Genomic DNA, 24,832 nt, shown 5'->3' with positions numbered 1-24,832 from the left:
TCTGCTGACAATTGAGACTGCTGTGGAATAAAATGTGGTTTAGTGTCCCTCACGTGTCAGGCCACATAAAGTTATCTCATTAAAACTGTATTATGGTGTAGACAACCGATAGGGAAAGGACTGAAGATTCACAAAGAACTTAAAATATTATTCCATGGCTTAAATGCTTTGCCATGCATTCTTAATACTCTTTGCATGTTATTGTGGGTTTTTTTGGTGATAGAATTTTATTTTATTTTTCAACATAAATTTTGGCCAATTATTTCTTGAAAGGATGGGCTTCAAAGTGGAATTCTGCAGAAATTTCCAGTACTGTGCAACCATTTGTATTATTCAATCTATTGGTTGCAGGCTGACATAGAAGACATTTGAAGACTCTTTCTGCCTTTTCTTCAATTTTCTTCATAGGGTTAGGCACATTTTTCTGTTTCTTTTTTCTTTTCTTTTTGGAGCATTTAATCCTGTATCAGTAATCACAGGAAGTGTCTTTCTTAGCTACTTTTCATCTGCAGCAGAGGCAATACACCTCACAAATTCTGTCCTGCCTGTCACATTTATAGTAAAATTGGTTCTCCTTGGACTTCTAGTGAGCCTTGTGGTTTGTGGTTACTGTTTCTTACCTTCTGACCACTGACTCCAAATAGATATTCCCTCTCTCAAGTTACCAGGAGTGTCAGCCGGCAAGGTGCGGTACATGCTGGCCCCCATCCAGCAAATCTATTAAGCATGTGTCCAGTTCTGCTGAAGTTAGTTAATTATGGGCCCTCCATGTGTGCTTAAACTTAAACACATGCTTAAATACTTTAAAGAAAGGGAGTAATCTCAACACTTGGCAAGACTGAGTTTCAGAGATTCCTTTAGAACTTTTCATACCTAACTTGCTATTTACTTGCCCTAGCTCTGCTTGAGCCTCTTTCTTGCTTTGTGCCATCTCCTTTCTGATTACCCATCCTTACCATTTTTCACCTGCCCCCTCTCCTTGTGCCTTTACATTCCTCACTAACATCTTAAGCCTATGGTAATGATCAGTGGTCATGAACACATCTCTTTTTGTACTGCAACAGGAGAGCCTGGTGAATTTTACAGCGTGCAGCCTCTTGTGAGCTCCAAGGCAAAAGTTAATAGAATTATATTCACAGAATGTGAAGACATTTGCAGAGTTTGATTCTGTGGGTAAATTTTGAACCCATGAACTTCAAGTGAGCTGAAAATTTATTCAGAACACACTCTCCCATCTCTAGCACAGACTGCATTTAATGTTATACACATCTGTTATTATTACAAACAAAAAGTTGCTGTTTTTACTGTAGTGCCAAATGAGGCACAAAAAAACAACAGCTGTTGCTATTGCACAACTAAACAACCCCCTCCCCTCAGCAATTAGTTTTGCCTTCAAAAAAAATACAAAATAAAAACCTCAGACATTAAAATTGAAAACCTCATAAAAAAGAAGAAAAATCCCAGAAAATAAATAGACTCAAATGTGGTCTGCTTATAAATATTCATAGGGAAAAATGGGATCACATCACTTAGCCCACTCCTAAGGGAACCCTCAATGCTAACGAACTCTTGCAGCACATGTTAGCAATAATGGGTTTCCTTATTCTACAAGACAAAAACAGGATCTCGGGCCAACATGGTGGCTCAAGTAACCAGCCTCAGCAGGCTGCCTTGGAGAATCCGATTTCACTTGAATTCTTGCCACTTCCAGCTTGGCTGATGATTTCCACTCTTTTATTGAAACGGCGAGGTAAGGCTGTGCTGTGCAGTGCAGTGTGTGGCATTCAGCTGCATGTGTTCCGTTCATAGAAATATGTGTTGCCAAGCTCCCTATTTCTGTGTGGTTTTAATGGTTCCTCCTTTAAGTGGTTTTGTTCTAGCAGGTGCTGGATAGGCCTCCCTGTTGCTGCCTGGTCTTCAGCTATTCTCTTTGCTCTGGGGCCTGGTTGTCTCACAAACATCTTAAGCGCTGCCCACACTGCCAGTGAAACTCTGATCCAGCCCTTCTCTCAAGTCCAGATGTGCCTCAACTCTGTTCACATGGAGTTGCACATTCAAAGACAAGCTTACACTGAGCTTCTTCTGTGCCTTGTGGATGATGTGCCCAAGTGCATTCATCACCAAGCACTCATTCTGTGCTCATCTCAAGCAAGGGCAGGATGGAGTGTGCTCCACTCCAGTCTGCCAGCAGACACTCGGAGTTCATTTCTCCCCGTACGCATTGTCAAAGCATGGCAGCACTGTAGGAAGAAAGCAAGGCAGAAAGCAATAGGGGTTGCTGCTTTTGCCCACTTCCCTGCTCTCTGCATAGACCTGCCACCTATTTTTTTCTGTTTTCACAAGTTTTCTGTGCTGTTGAGTGGGCAGGATAGCACAGCTCCATTTTCTTGCTCTTGCTGGCCTCACCTTGTTCACTTGCTTGGTTGGGAACAGGAGCAGTAATCAGACAGAGGAGACTTTCTCTGTTTTCAGCTGCTGTTGGAGCAAAGGGTCAGTGCTGGGGTGCAGCAAAGCTTTGTATGCCTCTTCCTTCCCTGTATGGGAACATGGGTGAGCTCAAATATCACCATCAGTTCTGTTAAAACCAACAACAGGTTTTGCTTGGAAAAACACATTGTTTAGGCTGAAATTTTCCAGGTGTATCCACTAGCTTGATGGTTAACTTTAGGGAATTTAAATAAAAAAAATCAGTTAGAACATCTTTAAGTTCATGAAGACTGAAAAGGAGCATGAATTTAGGCACACAGAGGCATGCCTCCTGCTTCTAGTCATCCTTGCATAAGACACAACTGTAAGTAGAATTGACCTGGGCAGAGTGGTAGATAAATACTCAAACCCTTTATCCACATTGCTATGATGAGACCAAACTGTTTGCTTTTAAATGTTGCACATCCTTGGATGCCTGCCCATTTACTTCACCAGGGACATAGGTCTATGTGATTTGGTGGACATACCATAAGATATAGCCAAACTAGACCTCTATCAGTTCTTTCTTTCTTTCCTTCTTCCCTTCCTTCCTTCTTTCCTTCCTTCCTTCTTTCCTTCCTTCCTTATTTCCTTTCTTCCTTCTTTCCTTCCTTCTTTCCTTCTCTTTTTTCTTTCTCTCTTTCTGCCTACCTTTTTCCTTCCTTTCATTTCCTTCCTTCCTCCTTCCCTCCCTTCCTTTTTATATGAATAATGAATGATTTTGGAGGGGCCTGGGGTGGAGCAGATTGCCTCTGTGTCATGACTAAAAGGGAATGCATGGGAAATGTATTGTTTATATTTTGGGGAGGTGGGGGGAAAGGTAGCAATCTTGTTAACCCAATGACTAGTCAATTCTCTCACACTCTCTCTAAAGAGAAAAGTGGTAACAGAGAACCCTTTTAGTATTTCATTTCTTATAAGGCTGCCAGGAAGCTCTCTGAATAGTTCTGTCTGTTTTTAGCACCTGATATTTGAAGCTGTAACTAGGGCACTGAGTTGAAACACAACTTAAACTATTTTCAAGGGCTTATCCAGTCTTACAACATGACGCAGTCATTGCTCCAAAAACTCTTTTATTAAATCAGCCTGTCTTTCTCCCTATTAGAGTAAAATCCTGAACAGAAAAGGATGCTGTCCTATTTGCACTGAAAGTAAGTTCTTTCTTCACATTCTTTAAATTCTTTTTTATTCTTTCTGAGAAAATAAATATAGTAGAAGTATGTCTACTTTTCTGCCTTCTTTTTAGAGGTGGCTACGGGGCAGGTGATTATTGCTGGCCATGGATTTTGCCTCCTATAAATCTGTAAATTTAAAATAAAATACTTGGGTATTTTATTTTTTTCAAAATGACACTATTTTTTCAAAACTGAGGTGCTGCATTTTGAAGGATATAGTTGGCCTGTGAAATTTGTAGGCAATAAAACACAAAAATTAATAGAGTTATAACTGTTATGACTTGGGTCCCTTTTATACCTGTAACTAACAGTCCAGCTATGTGTATATATAATCCAACACCTTTGCAGATGATTTGTGAGAGTTAAAAAAAGGTGTGCAGAAATCTGAGAAACAGTCTGGGGCAGCAGTGGAAAGTAGAATAGACAACTATCTTTCTTTCTTTGTGTTGTTTAGTTCAACTGTTTAGTTCAACTTTTTTATCCCTTTACTCTTCACTTCAGGAACAATCATTTAATTGTTATATCACTTGTGTTCTCTCCTAGTCAGCAAAGCACTTGCACAAATACTTACCTTTAAACTAATCTATTTAGGTCAACAGGGAGACCTGTCTTCCCTGAAGTTAACAGGATACCATTACGTATTTCCTTCAGAACATGTTTAACTATTTTACCTAATAGGGACAGACTACTAAAATAGGCTTTTATAATCTATAGGAAGGCTTCTGAGAGAAGGAACTGGTTTTTAAGGAGAGTGTTCCTGTTCTTTTGTCTAAAATCAAATGTTTTTGCTGATCGGCTCAATTCTGGGTGCTTCTTGGATTGCACAAATTCCATATGCTAAATATCTGGCTTTACACTCTGCAGCTCAATTATTTTGAAATGCTGTAACTTGGGATAAAATAAATCTAATTTGCAAGTCTTCATTATCAAAATGAAATTAAATACAAGTGACAACTTTGCAAACACTTGAAATAATGCTGAGCAGAGGAAGAAATGAAAGAGGACTCAGTTGACCAGCAGTGGATTTTTTGTTAGGTCAGTTTCATGGGAGATGAAATTTGCACAGACCTTTGCTCAAATATGACATATCATTAGTGTCATGGATTTATCGATCTCTATCTCGCCTCTTTTCTTGTTTCAGTATCACTTAACCTTTCTCATGTGTTCTTTTGTAATATGAGAGTGGAGGAAAATAATGGGGCCAGCCATTCCCTCAAAGCACAGGAGACCCTTTACTGTAAGAGGTTAAAAAGAAGACAGTATGGTGATTCCTTCAGAAATGCTGCCAGAGTGATGACTTGTGATAATTGTTTCATGGGAGAAGGAGGCAAACCCCAGACTTCTTGAAAGTAAAAATAACTCATCTATGAACCAGGTTACCTAAAAATTCAGAACTTCTTGATGATATAAGAGAAAAATAGTCATGATTACACAATGTGAAATTAAGGGCAGACCATTGTTGCTTGTCCTCCAGCCATGCAGATCTGTAGAGAACCTGGCTCCATCTTCCCAGTGACCTCCTTCTGGGTTCTGTCAGACTGCTCTTAGGTGTCTCCAAAGCCTTCAGGATAAGAGAAGGGATCAAGGGACTTGCAGGTCCTGTCTGCATTGCACTGGCTGTACCACCATTGCATATGAGGCAGAGTGGTCCTGAGATCTGTCTCACTATGGACCCATTTATTTTTTTTGGGGAGAGCTTTTTCTAAGCTGTTTCTAAGCTTTTATAATTAAAAGGGCATTCCCAGCTTTTATCAGGTAATGTAATCAGCGAGCTTAAATACCCGCTGTCATACAGCAGTGGTGGCTACTGCTATCTGTTTGAACACTAGCATTTTAACAATGCAAGGAACTAATTCCGCCTTTGCACCAGAACTGCTATAAATCTCATCACAACATAAGACCAGCAAAAGGCATAAGGATTTCAGTGATGATCACAATCTCAGGTAGTAATTAGGAACTTTGCTAATTCAGCCAATTTTTGATAAGATGTACGTGCCCAGTCCTTTCCCTCACCCACTCATGTTGATCCTCTTTCCACATACTAGCACACCGAACGTTTCTGGCGATCCAGCAGATATTAATTTTCCAAAGTAAAAACAACATAGGGAGGTACAAGAACATACTGTACACAGGAGAGCTTTGAGTATGGTTTAAAAGCAGCCAGTTTCTACGAAGTGGGTCAAAACCAGTCATGTTGTGAAAGAATACACTTTAAACGAAAAAAAAAATAATCAAAGGATTACTTTCAAAGTAGTTTGTTGCAGAGAGAAAAAGTACCTCATCTCCTTAAGTGCTGGAGGGTCTCTTTTGTCCACTGTTGCTGAAGTTAACTGGAGTTAGTTTTGGCATGTTGCTGTTTAAGCTCTATGGCTGGCGTACAGTTATCACTAATTAAACACAGTGGTCATACTAGTGGAAAATTCAACAGTTTAGTTTATGCTGCTGTAAAAAAATGTAATGAAATGTACTCTTTGGGTTTGATTTAGAAAAATCACCACTGACGTCAATTCCATAAATTAGTAATCCTATGTTAGACCAAGGTCATTTTCATATTAAAAATAAGAAAACATTAAACCTGAGTTCAAATAACATTAACAGACTGCTCTCAGCTTCAGACAAAGACAGGAATTTGCAGTGAAGGTTAAGTCTTTGTTCTTGACAAGGAAGAATTGATAGGCCTTGCTGAAATTATAGCACATAGTATGAAAACTTCCTATTGAAACCATATAGATGTATTTTAATCATGATCACTAATAATCATAACACAATCTTACCCAAATCATTATGAGATTTTGTGGATGAAGTTTTTTCAAAGTGGACTATAGTCATCCAGGTCTAGCAGTACACATGATTAATTTTGCAGTTAAGGCCTCTTTTGGGGCAGAAAGTTTTGTACAATACAAATCATTCTGCAGGTTCTTTAATTGACAAAATGATCAATGGAGCAAAAGAAAATTCGATGACATTTGGACCCAGCCTTAGGAGTGAAAGGTTAGTACTTTCACCTGGTCCTTCACTTGGTCCTGCATCCTTTTTATGTGTTTTTATAGAATTACTGAAAAAAAGTACTGATTCCTCAAAGCAAGCAAACAAACAAACAAACAAACAAAAAAAAAGGGGTTATGCATTGGAGGTACCTGTGAGAGCAGGTAGTGGGACGAAAGGACTACATAGGCCCCCATTACCTGTGTTATTTCCTTGCCATGGAGAAATACACCAACAAAAAGACTGCAATTGTGTATTCATACTGGAACACTGTTCATGATTTACCTCCCATTTCAGCTCTGATGGTCTACTGTATAAATATGTATTTGGACAAATTGGAATAGCTATTTTATTTATGAAATAGACCATAAAGATTCCTGTGGAGTTTTTGACACCACACCTTGTAATGTGTATTATATCAAGCTGCACTATGCAGTAGTTATGAGGAAAGTACTCTATGGCTATGCATTTTTTACAGAAAACCTAATGAAATTCTATTATGCATGTTCTGTAGCTAGTTTTCAAAAGTTAATAATGTGTTCTGTTTGATTTAGTGCTTAATTCAGCATATGGGCTAATTGCATTCAAAGTTTCATTTTATTTTTAAAAAGCTGAGATATTTTTGAATTATAGATGTGCAATCAGAACACCCTTAACTGGTAAACTTGTATTTTTTCCTCCCTCTCCTTGCTTAGAAAGTGTCCAAACCAATTTCAGTTATAATTTAAAGTATATTTTTCTTGGCCACTCTTAACTACCTACAAGCCCAGAAGAGTGTGACCAGACATCTGGACATCTTGGACTTCAATTGACTGCTCTGATCTCCTGAAAAAACAAAACAAGCTATTCCATGAGCACCAGAGCTAACAGAGCCTGGTTTCCTATGGATTTGTGTCCCATTTCCTTTATATCCCAACAAATAATAAACCCAGCTAGAGACAATATATCCTGAGGCTGGTCTGGAGCTACAAGTGTGCTAATTGCCCAGCCAATACGCTCATGTTCTCCGGCTGGTCAGGATGTGTGTGCTGACTGTCTGTCTGGCCTCCACCAAGCAGTATATATATATTTTGCCTTTCTAAAAAGGCTAAATACTGTCTGGGGGAATGGGGGCATTGGGTAGAAGGCAGAAAGGTACATTTTGGCAACCACTTATTTCAATAAGCGGTTCTTACCTTTACTCAGCACACTAGTTACTAGAAATGAGTGGTCTTTCAGACTTTTATCCCTCCGTATTGGCCAAACAGGTTGAGATATTTTTTTCTTTCTGAGAGTATGTTAAAACTTAGGAAATGCTGATGTGTTCTTTTCCATGCTGTTGCTTTTTTAGCTTCCTTTTTTTGTACAGCTAAATGTGTTCTCAAAAATGGTGCTCCTTGCCCACAGTTACCGTCCCCATTACCTTTTCTAATGAAAGTCACTATTTCATGTGAATTGGGAGCATGATTTGTAAATGCAAGGAAAGCATGCCAAGAGTTCTATAGTATTCACTTTAGCACCTAAATGCTATTATTAGTTTGCAAGTAAGCTGTAGAGCCTGAGGTGGAAGCTGAACAAACTGCATTCATCACACATATAGTTTGATATTGTCAAATGTAAAAGGGTGAAGTCCGTATTTAGTTGCTTAAAGAACAAATGTGAAAACTGACAAGCTCCCAAAAGCTTCTATGAATGCCAGAAGTTTTCAATACCGATTTGGGAGTGACATGCAGGATTTCCAAAAGAGGTCTAAAGGTGTTTGCATCCATCTCCCAATAATGTTTAATCAGAGTTGAGAGCCTGAGATGTTTTGAAAATCACAGCCTCCTGAACATAGCTCTGTGTCTGTGCTTTTTTAGGATAGAAAGGTATAACATTTTTTGATTCAAGGAAAGACTGGACAAATTCACAGAAAATAAGTCTATCAAAAGTTACTAAATTAGGGGAAATCATGCCTAGCTCAGAAAGTCCCTAAACTAAAAGTAATTGGAGTCTAGGGAGGCCTTATGGGGAAGTATTGTATATAATTGCCCTTTTCTAATTCTACCCTGGACAGCTGAGAGAGACAAGGAGTATAAGCAATAGGCTGGGAACAATTTACTGTAGGAAGGAAAGGGGAAGCTCTTCACTCACGTGCTATGTCTTGTTAGCATAAGCTGGGAAATTTCATACTCCAGTGTTGGGGAACATTGGTGATGCAGCAACACCCCTCCATCTGTTATGTCCCAACAAAGGAGCAAGTCATACACAATCCCAGCTAGAGAATCGGTGCCTCCAACAGATTTCAAAAACTTCCAAGCAGAAAGGCTGGTTTGTTTCAGAAAGGAAAAAGAAGAAAAAGAAAAGAAAAAAAGAAAGGGAAAAAAGAAAAAGAAAAAAAGGAGAAGCAAACCATAAAATATGATGTGATTGAAACTCTCCCAAAAGGAAATAAACAACAACCCAGAAGCTGTATATGGCAGGAACTCTTTTCCATGTTGACTGTCTTTTGCAGTCTTGTTACACCTGGTATTTAAGGTTTATTTCTAGGCCAGCCAGTTTTTCTTACTGGCAGTGCCTGAGTTATCGCACACACTCTTTCATGGTGCGGATTTATTTTTTAAAACTCACGATTTTAGCAAACCTTTCAAGAATGTTTTACACAGTGATATCAGAGAATCAATTATTCAGACTGTTTTTAGGTGGATTTTCCCTCCTCCATTTCCTTGGTTATTAAAGAAAACAGCGAAATTTGGATCAGACATTCAGCTATCCAGTCCAAAATACATTTTTAACTGCATTGCATCAAGTTGACAGATGACGTGTCACGATGTAGCATAACATAAAACAACATTACTCTGCATAACACATGAGAAATTAAAAATAAATATTTCCTTTGGATCCCATTGGGACTATCAATTTTGCTTGCACATCTCTAAATTATGTTTATTCCTCTCATGTCTTACCTCTTAACCACTTGCTTAGGTGAAGAATCAGCCTTCCCCTCCCAATAGGTTGGCTAATAACATATATAACGTGCACATTCTTGGTCTTTAGAAACACAAACAAAAAACAGTTCTTTCCTCTGGAATCTTTACTGATATTTGGATGATTATTTTTGTTGTTGTTGTTGATAGTTTCCTTGTTTTCATAAAAGTTGTGATTACATTAGAAGAAAAATTAGAGATGGAAAAGCTTAAGGAGAATCTGAGCTGATAATGCCATGTATCTTAATATTCATCAAGCAGATACTTAGATGGGTGCATAAGGAAATCAGAAATGTGTTAATGTGATTTAGTAACAGGTAAAGTCAGATCGTCTCCATATGAAATTTATAGATTTTTTTTTCCTGTTGGTAAAAATTACATTGGTGATTAAAAGCTGTATGGTTCGTGCCAATTTATGGAGAATCAATCTTTCAGTGAACTTTGTGGAAAGCAGTTATTAACATCCTTATTGGTATCAGTGGGCAAAAGGAAACTCACAGAAGTGCAACTTTTTAAAAGCACCCTTCTCGGTCTTCAGGCTCTGCTGAAAGTCTGTCAGGCCTGTTTTCCAGAGGGGATGATCAGATATGGTTCATTTTGACTTCTAATGGAGCTGTCAACATGATGTCCTTGAGAAATCAAAACTTTTGGTCCCTAGTTGCCGCACACACTAAAGAGGGTTAATAATGATGCCAAGATTAGTTACTGTCTTAGCTAAAGAAGTATGCATGTGGCTAGTTAGGGGTAAAGTACAAATCACCCAGGTACCAGCTCTGTGATAGCACTGCACCATGTGATGAGGGGAGACTGACTGAGGTTAGGCTTTAGGAAGACCTTTCTCACAGTAGGGACAGCCAAGCACTGCCACAGGTTATCAGAGGTGGCTGTGGAGTTGCTGTTACTACTGCTCTTTAGGAGCAGGTTAGATAGGTCTGTCAGGAATAATATAGGTACAGGTGATTCTGCATTGCAGCTGGAGAAGAAGGTAATGTCTCCTGGGGTTACCTTCAGCCCTGTTTTCTGGATCTCCATGTGGGTATCCTTGGGTGCTCTTTACAGCTAGAAAAACTCCAGAAAGATTATAATTGCTTTAGCATAACACTCTGCCTAGGCTGAAAAACCCTGCTGAGAAAGGTGTATTGTGTAGTTAAAACTGCATTCCACTCCACTGAAGGAATTCCTTTCCCCTTCTCCATAACATTCATGTCTCCTTTTTTTGTAGATTTGAATTTGTCTTTTTCAAGCTGCTTTTTCAGGCAGGCCATTTTATTTGTATTTTTTTCGTCCAGTGAATAAATTGTATTCCTTGTTACTCTCCCCTCCTTTAATTTTTGCTTTTAATTTCTTTTAACTGATGCTCACAACCCTCTGATTACTGGGTCAAATTGTCCTCCCTCTAAAACAAGCATCATCTTTCAAAAGCAGCCTTAGCCCATGGGTGTCCAGCTGGCAGTGGCAGTGGCGGTGTGCATTTCTCTACCTTGAGACTCCTTCTCAGGAGCAGTGAGATGTGGTTAGAACCTATTGTTATACCAGAAGGCTGCAAGGCAAATAAATTTATTGCTATCTTTGATTGTGAGGCAATTCAATCAGTTCATGGCTAGCTGCAGGGGAGCTCAACATCACTGTCAGGAGTGTGGAAACGTTCTGCCTGTGAGCTGTGACTTCTCCAACCAGTGTATGGTTGGTGTATGGCTGCAAACATCCATAAGAAATCTCCATCCATTTGTAATAATGTGAATAATTGGTAGAGACACCATGGTCTTAGGTAGTTATTGCTTCATGTTAGTCATGTACTACTGACTTCTAGTTGGTAGTGTGGTAACAATAACTACTACAATCGCTTGTGTATAAACAACATATGCAGTAGCTTGTAAAACTGAATAAAGATACTGTTTCTACAGATGATTTTGGGGGAAAAGTAAATGTGCCTAGTTTAGAAGATGTGTGATATTTATAAGTGTGCAAATGTAAAATTTGGACAGAGGCAGGTCCTGCTGAAGTGGTTTGATGGTTTTTAAATTCAGGGAGTCATTGAAATGTGAACAATTTCACAGGCATTGTAATAACCTAAACTGTTCTGATGGTAGATTATTATTATATGTTTCAGGGACAAAAGTGCAGGTTAGTCTTCCTATGCTGCCCCAGGAATCAACTGGCCTTTGGTTCCCACCCTCTTTGGGAAAGACTTCTACTAAAGCTGTGAAGCTTTTGGTTTTAAAAGATGTATCTATTCCTAGTGGGTGTCAGCCAAAATCTGCCCTGTAGAGCAGGTAGACTAGGTGAGAGCAGCGTCCTCTAAGTTCTTATCAACTGCCTTTTTCAGACTTTGATTGATCCTGATATGGCGCTTTTGTTTCTCACTCACCTGCAGAGCCTGGAGTTTGCACTGTATTTGGAGACCCTCACTACAACACTTTTGATGGACGGACATTTAACTTTCAGGGAACATGTCAGTACGTTTTGACAAAAGACTGCTCCTCCTCTGCCTCGCCCTTTCAGGTGCTGGTAAAAAACGATGCCCGTCGGACCCGTTCTTTCTCCTGGACAAAGTCAGTGGACCTTGTGTTGGGCAGAAGCACAATCAGCCTCCAGCAGCACCTCACAGTGAAGTGGAATGGGACACGAATCTCACTACCTTGCAAGACACCGCAATTTCAGATCGATTTGGATGGTTATTTGCTGAAAGTGACAACCAAAGCAGGTAGGGCAAGTATATGTGTGTGTCTGTGTATGCTTGTGTGTGTCTTCTTTCTCCCTGAAGAATTTCTCAAGTTCAGCCAGAACAGTAGTCAGTAAAAAGGCACGATAGCGGTAACAAATATAGTCATAAATCTTTAGAGATCTTAGGAACCCAGAGTGCTTTCAAGATTCCCGCAGCCCACAAGCAGAGAGGGATCCCAGCTATGAGTTTGAAGTCTGCAGGATATTTGCTAAGCTGTGTTTCATTCTGCGGCTGACAATTAACTGTCTGAATAGATCAATGTGCCATGATTTTCACTTCCAGTAACTTAAAATGGCTTACAGAGGGTGTGGTGGGTTGACTCTGGCTGGACGTCAACCAAATGTGCCCACCAAAGCCACTCTGTCATCCCCTCCTCACCTGGACAGGGAAGAGGAAATACAATGAAAGACTTGTGGGTCAAGATAAGGACTGGGAGAGATCACTCAGCAATTACTGTCGTGGACAAAAGAGACTCAACTTGGGGAAATTAGTTTAATTTATTGCCAATCAAGTCCGGGTAGGATAATGAGAAATTAAGCCAAATCTTAAACACACCTTCTGCCACCACCCTACCTCTTCAGAAACTTAACCTTACACCTCATTCTCTCTACCTCCTCGTGCCCTGAGTGGCACAAGAGGACAGGGAATGGGAGATGCAGTCAGTTCATCATACATTGTATCTGCCACTCCTTCCTCCTCAGAGGGAGGACTCCTCATGCTCATTCCCTGCTCCAGCGTGGGGTCCCTCCCATGGGAGACAGTTCTCTACAGACTTCTCCAATGACTCCCTCCCACGGGCTGCAGTTCTTCGTGAACTGCTGCAGTGTGGGTCCCTTCCAGAAGGTGCAGTCCTTCAGGAACAGACTGCTCCAGTGTGGGTCTGCCATGGGGTCACAAGCCCTACCAGCAAACTTGCTCCATAATGGGCTCCTCTCTCCGTAGGTTCACAGATTCTTCCAGGAGCCTGCTCCAGGGTAGGCTTCCCACAGTGTCACAACCTCCTTCATGCATCCTCTTGCTCCAGCATGGGGTCATCCATGGGCTGCAGGTGGATCTCTGCCCCCCATGGGGGTCCCCCATGGTCCTCCACGGGCTGCAGGGACACAGCTGCTTCACCATCATCGTTGCCATGGGCTGCAGGGGAATCCCAGCTGTGGCATCTGGAGCACCTCCTCCCACTCCTTCTCCACTGACTGCAGGGTTGTTTCTCTTACACATTCTCACTCCTCTTTATGACAGCAGTTGTACAGGGCTTTTCTCCCCCTTCTTAAATATTTTACCTGGGATGCTACCACTGTTGCCGAAGGGCTCAACCTTGGCCAAATCCACCTTGGAGCCAGCTGGAATTAGTCCATCTTGGAGCCAGCTTGAATGAGCTCCACTGGACTCCCATTGGCTTCCATGGCGGGAACCTTCTGGCAGCTTCTCACATAAGTCACCCCTGTAGCCCCTCCACTACCAAAATCTTGCCATGCAAAGTCAATACACAGCATCATCATTTAATGCTTACAGATAAAAATAGAGAGAGCAGTTCTTAAACATAACATTCAGGGTTTTTTCACAGTTGCAACAACATATTTTGCAGTTTAAGTCAGCAATTGTACAAAATCATAGTTATTAATGGCTGGAATGAGTTTAAGCTGTCAAAGTATGGACACATTTCACCAGGGCTACCCAGCAAAATGGAGGCCCTGGTTTGAAAACCAAGGCCTAATTTGCTGCTCAGTGCCGTCTTGTTGGGCTTGCTTTGTGCCCAAGTAAGAAGCTGTCTGCAAGAAACAGAGTCTATAGCACCAGAAGCAAAAGCAAATTAGGAACTTAAGAGAATCTGGTGCCTTATTTCTAGAAACAGGGAAGGGAGATACCAGAATCTCAGTTCTTTTGAGTCCTAGAAAATACTTTAATTGTCAAAATGCTAAACCAGAGGACTTTCATTTGTTTTGATAGACGGTTCTGAAACTATAGTATCCTTGCATAGATAAATACTGAGGGGAAGTTAAAAATTTTCTCATTAGCATATGTTAGGTACTACTCTAGTCCTGAGAGATTTCACTTGCACAGTGAAGTACTGTTTCAGTGAGAATACTATTTGCTGTTAATTCAATTAAATGCCATGTGAAAGCAGTGAAACCAATCTTTCTTACGGAGTGATATGGTCACAGGCATGACGCATAGTCATACTCATTATCTAGCATAATTTTTTTTTCAAGGGGGACACTAGCACCCACTGTTGAGCTGAGAATTTAGACACCTGTTCATATAGCCCCTGGAAATGTAAGTCTGCATAATGTGGATCCCAGCTCTGGGCTCATTCCTCAAAGTGGCAATGCAGATTTTTGTGGCTGTCTGTAAAATGCACACAAGTTGACCATTATTCACAGCTTCTAATTAAAAGCATCTTGAGGGTTTTTCTTTGCAGCCAGCTGAACACCATGAATTCTGACGATGTGGATTTCATTAGCCAACCACAGGCCAGGGAAGGGTTTTCAATTGAAGATGAATGACAACTAATCCTGCTGCTATTCCGTTTGTCTCTGGTGCAAGCCTAATAAATGACTACACACATCCTTGTCCATGTGTTGGCAGAGGAAGTGCAAACATGGCATATGACAACATACCAAACAGTGCGTAATCACTGCAAATTATAGCCTAAATAATTCCTCCCCTTAACGGTGCAGAATCAGGTTTCTCTCACTGAATGCATCACGTTGGGCCAAGTCCTCCTTTCCTCAGCACATAAGGCCTGGAAAGCAGCAGAACGGCATGGCTCCATTTTGCTGGGAGAGGACAAGCAGCAGAGAGGTTGTAGAGAAGAAGAATGTGCTGAGTAGAACCGGTTTAAACACAAGCATTTTGTTCCACAGGAAATTCTGAGTGCCGGGGGGGAAAAAATTGGAGCATTTTCTCTGTTTCAGAAGGAAACAGGGATTTTAAAAAAAATATATGCTTTCCCAGTGTAGGGTGAAGAAAGAGGGGGAGGGAGGAGGTAATGAAAAATAAGCAAAACCACTGCACTAGAAGCAAAATTCAAAGTAAAATTGGGCTGGGAAATGCAGGGTCTGGTGCTTACAGCTCAGCCAGCATTCCCATGGCTTTTGGTTTTCCTTTTACAGAGCTGGGAGCTGAGCCCTGGATAAAACAGGGAAGCCCAAAGCTTCAGGAAGCCTTGTGGTCCCTGGCTACAGGGCAATGTGCATGGCAGGGCAGTCCTGGAGTTTCATACCCTGATCATGCAGGCTTCCAGGCAGCCCACCAGGCGAGCTGGCAGGGAACCAGCTTGGAGCCTTGCCTGTGCTGTGTTAGAAGTTCATTGCATACGATATGTCTCCCTGAAGCATTTCATTTCTGATGAATTGGCATTTTCCACTGAAAACCTGTTTTGTTGCTGAATTCCTCACCAGCTGTAGCCCTGGATGCCATGCAGCAGCAATGCTTGCAGTCTACACTGGCAGGTACTCATCATGGATGTACTTGGGGTGGTGTTGAGTCCTTATCTAAAATTTCTGTGCTGCAAAGACCAGAGAGTAGAGGTTCAAAGGGCTGGTATTACTCATCTATCTCTCTAGTGCACAGACTACATTTTATTGTTGTTGTTGTTTCTGTGCTGATCTTTTGCATAAAGCCACTTTGCTGAGGTTTTCTGTACCACTTTGGCACTAAATCTTTAGGGAAGAATGTTCTGCCAATTCTTGATTATGCCTTTACCATTGAAATCATGCAGAACAATTGATGAGAGCTCCCAGCTTGGGGAACTCAGTGTGTGATGTACATAAATCTTGTAGGATTTTTTTTTTTAAATGCAGTAGAGTACATAGTGTGCCAAGTTAAGAAATCGAGTAACAAGTTGGTTGAGCATCCTTCAAAGAGAGGGGAAAATTGGAAAACCCTAAAAGTAACTCAGAGAGTATTCCTTTTCTGCACATCCCCAGATGGGACAGATGTTGCATCCGTTGGCTTCACATCTCTTGGATTCTGATCCTTGTCCAAGTGAATGGGAAACTCATCCATTTTGAGCAGGAGAAAAGGGGTTATAGCCACCAAGAAACTCTTCCACAGAATTTCTGTCTGCCGAGGAGACCATTTCAAACGTTGATTTGTAGCGCAGTCCCATCTGTCACAGTTCTTGTTGATTTACAGAAACTAACTGAGTTTTCTGCTTGTGAACAAACAGAAGGCACACATTGCACAGTGAAATTAGACTCCAACAAAATTATCATGCATATAGGAATAAATACCCTTCCCTGCTACTCCAAAAGGGAATAAGCTCTGTTATGGACAGAAACCTTTAGTCTGTTCATCAAAGCTAGAAATTACCCTTCCATCTGAGCAATTACAGCAGAATAAAGTGTAATTAAACCGTACCCAGCTAGAGGAATGTACATCCTTTTGTGGTAGTTACACAGTGTGCATCTTGAATGAAATCCAGTAATCAAAACAAGAATCTCTAGGTTTAAAAATGTGCATTTTTATATGCTGAGATGAAAAGCTATAATTTTATGCTATTTTTTGTCTGCATACCTGCATGCCTTTTGCAGGGCTACAAAAGCAGCATGTAACAATTAGTTTAACTTACCTCTCATGAGAGGGACACAAATACTCAGGAAAATTTTAAAGTTAACCTTTCATAATTAATTTATTTTCACTGAAAGTAAGTCTTGTCTTGAGCAAACAAATAGTAATAAAAGGAAAATTAAGATAGAACCATTAGCCAGTCTTTTCTGACTTTGTTTAAAGGGAAGCAGGTTCTAAGGGAGCTTGTCTGGGGGAAGAAATGGAACACTACCTTAAAAGCTGTAGTTATTATCTGAAGAAAACTGCCTGAGAATTTGGATCTTGATGCTTTAAACTTTGAGAAAGTTTATATAATTCTCAAGTCTGAAGAAATCCTGGTTTATAAGTTAATGGCAAGTTTTCTCTAAATGCCAGCACGGCAGTATTAATCTTGTGTCTGCAAGTCAAGCTGTGTTTTGTTTTGTTCAGCATAGTCAGAAGTAAAGACAGCTGGAGTTTGAATTTGTTCAGCAATGATAATGAATGCATGAAGCATCCTAAAAGGCGGCTTTCCCCCTTGCCACTGTACTGGCCTCATTAGCAGTTGTAGTCTTGCACAATTTCTCAGTTGGCTGGGTGTAAAGTGCCTTTGGAGGAAGACACAGTGGTCCCATCCATGCTGGGGTTTATTAGATAATTTAAAACTGATCTCAGGCCTAGTCAGTTCAGGACATATTTGTGCCATCATTGCTAACCTAAAGTGGTAAGAAAACATGGTGTAATAGACTGTAGTGGCAGGTGATGCAGAACCGTCTTCACAGCCTTGGTGAATAAATTGTTCCCAAAACTCCTGGTGACATGGCCATAATTGCCACTTAAGCCTCACCCTGTTTCTCTACAGCCCGGGTTGGAGTTGCCGTAGGAGACAATGGGATGTGTTGCTAAAGGAAGGGCTCCAGCTTTGAACTGAGTCACTGGTATGTTAATTACTTACATGAGGATAGCACAGGATTTGGATCACATAGTGACAAGCACTGATTTACAAGAGGAAAGGGTGGCGCTAAGCCAGCCCACACAGCAAATGAAGAGAGCTGGAATGAAGCCCTGGTCCTGCATTGCAGATTGATGCTTCTCAGTATTCTTGGCCAGGCAGTGAGAAGAGGGTAAAATCTGGATTATCCTGTTTAAACCAGAATCCTGTGTTTATCCTTAACTAATCACTGCTCACAGGTACCTCATGAGAGGAAATCAACATCAGCAAAATGATTTGTGGTCTTCAGACGCAGGGTTACTGCAGACATGTGAAGTAGAAGGATTCATGAGACGCTGGAAATAATTAAAGAAAAAACATTTTTGGGTAGAGATTAAGGACCAGTGATTCTTGGTGTCGTTTTTATCCCATATGGTACCGAAATTATTTTCCCTTATGAGATGCATGTTTACTCCTCAAAGAATGGAATTAATTTAATTTTAAGTCACCTAGATAAAAACTAGAAGTTTACTCTCCACCTGATCTTTGGGACCTCTAAAATATCACTGGAAACAGAAAACCATTCAGAGGGTAGTTCATTCATTCACTCTACATTAGACACTCATGTTGTGATCCAGAGCTGCCTATTTCTCTCTGTCAAAGAGAGGGCCCAGACAGCTGACTTATGCTAGACATCTAGCTTTTAGATGGGTACAGACAGATAAAGGGGATTTCAGCCAAAAAGAGTAATTTTGATGTACCAGAAGTGCCAAACCTTCCTGTAAAACAAATTGTAGCAGAGGGCTTGTATCCCAGCCACTAGATGAAGGTTAGATGTTTGCCATCATGTCTCAGTGTTGCTAACTTGTGCAGACAACATCAGAAGGTTGGTCATTAATGCCTTTTGAATGAACAGTTTGAATCCAATTCAGAATATCTCCTTACAACAATTTTAACCATCTGACATATCTTTGTTATAATATTTTTAACTCTCTCTACTCCCACAAAATAAGGTACTTGTATTTGAACACTTCTATTCACCCAAGTAAGAGAGCAGTGTCAGCTTTGCAGGTAAGAAAAGGATGTGTTCCTTAAGGTGGTCACTGGTGGACGAGTCTCATGAACACCTTTGTATGCCCATGGCCTGTGCAATGGGTGACAGTGGCTGAAATTCTGGGCCCCCTATGAAATCAGCTAGCAATTTACCCTAGCAAATTCAATTTGCAGAATTTTGCGAGAGCCCTCTTTCAGTGTTGAGAATAGTTCTGTCTTGGCTTGGTATTTTTTAGGATAACCCCATTCATTAGAAAGGAGGAACAAAAGTTAACAGAGGCGAGAGTGTGCTGTAATTGACTGTGATTTAAGAAACACTGCATTGCCAGAGGCAGTTACTGGAAGATATATAGAAATCTAACAGCATTATCAGAACAAAGCCAATGGTTTTGTTCAGGTTCCCATGAACAATGATGTTTCGCAAACATAAGGTGCAGTTTGTTATCCTCAATTTCTTCTTATCTTTTTGTTTGTTTGTTTGTTTTGTGTGTGTGTGTGTGCTTGTTTTTGTCTCATCTTCTTCTTAGGCTTGGAAATATCATGGGATGGAGACAGTTTTGTGGAAGTCATGGCTGCACCACATCTGAAAGGCAGACTCTGTGGTCTGTGTGGCAATTACAACGGGCACAAGCGAGATGACCTGATTGGGGGGGATGGGACTTTTAAGTTTGATGTGGACGACTTTGCCGAGTCTTGGCGCGTGGAGTCCAATGAGTTCTGCAGCCGCCCGCAGAGAAAACCTGTACCTGAGCTCTGTCATGGGACAGTCAGGGTGAAACTCCGAGCTCACCGGGAATGCCAGAAGCTCAAAGCATGGGAGTTTCAGAGCTGTCATTCAACAGTGGATTATACCACTTTTTACCGGTAAGTGTGGCTCGCTTTGGAGGGAGATACGAAGTTACTGTGTGAGGAGAAAAACCACACAGTTGGCCCAATTTCAGCGGCATTTGAACACATGCATTGAACTGCTTTTGCTAAAAATTAATATACAGGCTTAGATTTATATTATGGGGAAGTTTTATGAGGCTGGAATCAGAAGAAGAGGGTCCTGAGCTAATAGACCCAAGCAGCCAATACTGAGAAAGACAGGCAGAGTTGTGATCATCTAGAGAAAAAGTACTTTTGGAGACTGAGAAAAGAGGGGGAAGAGACTTCAGAACAGTTTTATAAACTGTGATTTTGAAGTCAGTTGTGAAATTGAGACTGACTTTAATTGCTGTTGCTTGTGGTCCAGAGAAGTGTGACCCTGAGTTTAGTTCAGTTGGTTGGAGCATGGTGCTAAAACCACCAAGTTCATGAGTTCAATCCCTGTTTGGGCTATTTGCTTTAAGAGTTGGACTCGATGATCCTTGTGGGTCCCTTCTAACTCAGAATATTCTGTGTCTTCCCAGAAATATTTTGAAAATTCCTATATTAAAGCAGGAATATTAGATATGACTAGTGCCTCTTGGGTGGTGTAGTTTTTGGGTTGGAAGTTTGAAAGGAGAGAGTTAACAAAAAGTTCCTTGCATGCCATCCCGCCCTGGAAGAAAAGAAAGACAGACGAGCATCTAGAAGCCTTGTCTGAGTGAATTATTTAAGATTTTTTATCTTTAAAATGCTTCCAGTCTAAACCACAAAGACATATTTTCTGTACTTCAGTTGGTATGAGTTTATTTACCCCTCACTTAGTAAATAAAATTGACTTTTCTTTTGATTGCCTGACATAAAAGATAAAAGCAAGCCGAGTCCCAGTTGTATGATGGCGGATGGAGCTGCCTGATCTCTGTGCTCCCAGCTTTCCCCACATGGACACATCTGCTAAACTATTAGACTTACTAGGGAAAGCTTTCTAAAATGACTTGATTTCCCTTAAGAATTGCCTTTCCTCTTCTTTTATAATGAGACAGAATGACTTTTATCTACTCTAGCAGAATACGCCTGGGACTGGGAAATGCTAGAATAAGCACTACAGCTTGGCTTGTAGTCTATGTGCCTGTGCATTTGTTTTGCTATAGTGTATTCCTGTGCTAGGTAGGAGCCTGGCAAAGAGTAAAAATTATATCGTGTGCAGATTATAATACTTTATCTTTTCCAATGGCTGGAGACACAATACAGAGCACTAGAGAAGCTAACACACACACAGGTTCTGTTGAATGCATTTCAGCAATATTCCCATCTCACTTCCACCGTCTTTTAAAGGTAAGTGATGACAATGCAAATGGAAAACAGGCCCAGAGAGATTTGTTTAATTTTGCAGTGGATTTTGTGTCCCTTTTTAAAAGTAGCTCATGATTAATTTAGTGCAATACACTTCCTGACACCACAGCAGAAAATGATTTATATTTTGGCTACAGCAACCAGAAAAAAAAATTTCTACATGCTTGCAGACAAGAATTACTGTAGAGCTTTTCTGTTCCTTTAAAATTATGTCTAATGTTTGTCCTGGAAAGGCAATGAAATCAAACAAGTATTTAATTTGATTATGTTCTTTTCTAGAAAAGTATGTTTTTTCCTAAGGAAACTTTATGTTGAAACGACCATCATATTCTGTCAAAAGGAGCTATTCATGTTTCCGTTTAGATGTTGCTAACTGTTAGAATGCTCAGCTCCCACCACAGGAATAAAAGATCATAATGTATAGTTAAATAATAGTATGTAGTAGAACGCTACTGCTTTTTAGAAACTGATAAAGTTGTAGCAAGCAATGTAGTCAATGACCATCATAATTTTTCATACTAGAAAGTTTCTTCAAGGAGGTAATGATTATGGGACACACATTCAAGAAAGTTCTGGAAACCTTTCTATCATTAATCTTTGCAGATATAAGTATGTATGTGTGTGTAAGTAAGTTTAAATACAAGTGTTTCAGAGATTTGCTTTTTTCATTGATTTTTATTCAAAAAACTCATTACTGGTGATGTACTTTTGCAAAAAAATTAAATTGGCATTAAAAGAAATTTAAATTAGCACAGCTTTTTTTTCTGAGGTCTTTTGGAAAAGCATATTTAGTCAATGTTCTCTAATTTCAGGCTAGGTTTAAATAGAATTTTTCAAATTCTGCTTTTCTAACTCTAAACAAGCTCCTAACAGTAAGAAAAGTGAGGAGGAAGAAGGATAGGGTCAGATTCTTGCATTTTCTATTCATCTTGTCATTTGAACTGAATAGCTTCTCACTTTTTACCCTCCAACATTATGTATTATGGAATTTTTCCATTTGAAAAACTGCATTCTCGAGGGTTAACCTTTCTTGGTCATTTTTGCCTATATTATCAACCTTGCTTCATTTTCATTATGCTCCTCGGGTGGTGACCTGCTGTTAATTAAAATTCTCAGAAATAGAAATAAACTCAGCAGGAACATTACAAATTAGGGTGTGTTTTCTCCAAAGACCGAAAAAGGCAGTGAACAATGCATTGCAAACATTCGTCTGACATTGTGTTACTGAGGAGATTTCTGTGAAGATGTTGTTAAATTCATTTTAAGTCTTGTTCTTTTTACAGCTCTAGTTTCTCCTTTTGTTAGCCATCCTAAAAACCATACATCATGATTGTCATGATTGTTAAGTGAATAGGATATAGTTCATGTTTTAAAGAGTAGAGGCCTCGCTGTGTGTTGACTCCTGAGCTTGACCTTGGGAGATGTCTGCTGCCTTAGGTTGTGCCCTTAATCCTTTTTTTTTGGTGTTGTGACTTTGGTGATTTGCGTTTCCTTGCAAAGCACGTGGTAGAAGAAAGCACAATGTAAGTGTGCAAGAAAGAATATTGAAATAATCCTGACTGCAAATGAACAATTTTAGCATCTAATTTTATACCACTCTTTTAATTTTTTGTTTTGTAACTAGACACATTTTATGCGATTTTAATTGTGGTTTGCTTTGTTTAGTTTTGGGCTGGTATTTTTTGTTTGTCTTTAATGCAGTGCTAATTGCTCAGTACTCATGAGTAATACTCTAAAAATAACCCTTAGGGTTCAACTTTTTGGAGGCAAGTTCATTAAGCAGGGAAACAATTTTGAATTTCCAGGACATTTTGGTAAAGCCTGTGGGAAGAACTGATTAGCAGTTAGCATCATTACCATTGCCCATTGTCTATTTTGGTATTTCAATATGGTTAAGCATCCTGGATTGGTCCTTGCAAAAAGAAAAATAAAATAAAACCATGTATGCAATTAAGCTTGCACTCCTAAAGCTGCTCTTGAGTATAAGCAGCAATAAAAATAGGTGATACTATCTCAATATCTCCTGCTGCTGTAACCAGAAAAAGCTCTATCACATTCTTGGGAAATACTGTGGTACCATTTAAGCCCTTGGATGAGGATTTGGGGAGCTTAGGGGACTTGAGGAAGCAGAAGAGGACTTTCTGTGCTCACTGAGCCCTACTCCATGGCTGATCTCATTGTGTATCTTTGAACGGGGCTGGGCAGGGGCCTGGAGGTCACTCCAGCCCCGTGAGGCTGTGTGGAGCGGTTCCCCAGTGTACCCCCACGCCTGCTTTGCTTTGCCGTGACTGACACCTCTCAGGAGCCTCCTTGGGAGGCACAGGAGCAGGTGGCCCCTAACGGGTGTGGGGACTACAGTGAGAGGGGCACTGCACTGCTGCTTTGTTCAGGGATGTGTTGGCCTGCAGGAGACACTGTAGGGGAAGACACAGGACTAATACTCCTAGAACACCTGCCCTCATTAGCATCTGTGGTTTTCTAGTAGGTTGTTGGGTTTTCTTTAAAGCTGAAATCAACAGATTTGGAACATGACATCAACACGATGTCGGTATATCACCTGTCTCTAACACAACTACACAGCAGCTGAGTTCATAAATGACTAGTTAGACAGCACTCAAGACTCTCACTACTTCCATAACTTCAGAAAAAATTTCAGTGTCTTGCTTTTGCTATGCAGTAGATTGTTTCAGATTGAAAAATCTGTGTGCCTCATACTTAAGTATTTTTATTGTTATTACTCTTCCTGTTATTATTATATATTTTTATTGATGTTATTATTGTTAATATTGCATTTTTAACAGACAATAGCATGCAAAATAGTTAATTACTCTTTTTCTCTTTTGTAATTGTCCTAAGAGATCTATTTTTCTCTCAAACACCTGAATTTAATCCTATTCAATATTTTATGGCAAGGATTAATTAACATAGTAATAGGATAATTTGTTTGAATCTGTTAATCGCATGCATTCAAGAACTGCAAATCTACTTTATTACAATTCTCATCCTAAATGTTGCTTGAGATGTGATGGCATTACTCCATCTATAGCTTTTGGTTAATCAGTTAATGAGTTCCTGTTTCAGTTAGCCAAGTAACTTTATGCAGGTAGCTGCCGAAGTCTTGCATGTTTTTTAAAATTTCTACTTAACTAGATAAAATATTACTGCTTAAACTTAGAGCATAAATTGCAATGTTGTGTAGTTTGTTGGTTCTCTGTTATTAAGTTTGGCAGTTAGGCCATAAATGGCTGCAGAGAGCATGCAAGCCATTGCATTGCTGAGTTAATTACAAACTCTGTTTAAAAGGTTGGGACCAAGGGTTTGTGGCTTTTAAGCAGAAGGTTTGAAGATTTTTTTTCCTGTTGACAATGATGTCCTACAGCTGTAAAATTCATGTGGTTATGCCCCTATGTTCACTCAGCAGGACGGTACAGAAGAAGTGTAGGCTGAAGAATGACTTCAGAAAATCCTGATTCAAGTGTTTAAGGGGTGGGTGGAACTGGCATCTCTGGAACCCTCAGTTTATTGCCAAGGGTGCATATTACAAAATTGTCCCCGAGAGATTTTCTGGTCCTGGCTGTGCATCTGAGCAGAGCAGTTGCCTGTGCTGCTCCTGCGGAGGCCAAGCTGCTTCAGGGCTCCTCTGCCATGTAAATGGATGGCAGCTGTAGCTCTTGCTGCTCCTCGAGGTGACTCTTGTCCTGGCTCCTGCCCCTAAACCACCCCAGGGCAGAGCTGGCCTATGTCCCCCTTCAAGACAAAGCCAGTGGTGTTGACTTGAGAAAAGGACTGATGGCATGAAGCCGTGACTGGTCCCCTTGCAGAC

The 24,832-nt window shown here is 40.3% G+C and overlaps 1 protein-coding gene across 5 annotated transcripts in view; it reads left to right on the top strand.

Annotated features, from left to right (window-relative positions):
• BMPER (BMP binding endothelial regulator) overlaps nt 1-24,832 on the top strand; it is a 153,437-nt gene that overhangs the window by 89,368 nt on the left and 39,237 nt on the right. For 4 of the 5 annotated variants that reach the window (XM_050309381.1, XM_050309391.1, XM_050309409.1 and 1 more), the window contains 3 exons: nt 3,572-3,617; nt 11,946-12,275; nt 19,338-19,674. In XM_050309381.1, the coding sequence (XP_050165338.1) occupies nt 3,572-3,617; nt 11,946-12,275; nt 19,338-19,674 (713 nt within the window). The remainder of the gene's footprint in view (nt 1-3,571; nt 3,618-11,945; nt 12,276-19,337; nt 19,675-24,832) is intronic. The other variant, XM_050309400.1, reaches the window with a different exon arrangement.

Source organism: Myiozetetes cayanensis, unplaced genomic scaffold, assembly GCF_022539395.1.
Source record: "Myiozetetes cayanensis isolate MyiCay16 unplaced genomic scaffold, myiCay2020 scf1, whole genome shotgun sequence".
Classification (NCBI taxonomy): Eukaryota; Metazoa; Chordata; class Aves; order Passeriformes; family Tyrannidae; genus Myiozetetes; species Myiozetetes cayanensis.
This window is presented reverse-complemented; position numbering and strand designations above follow the sequence as displayed.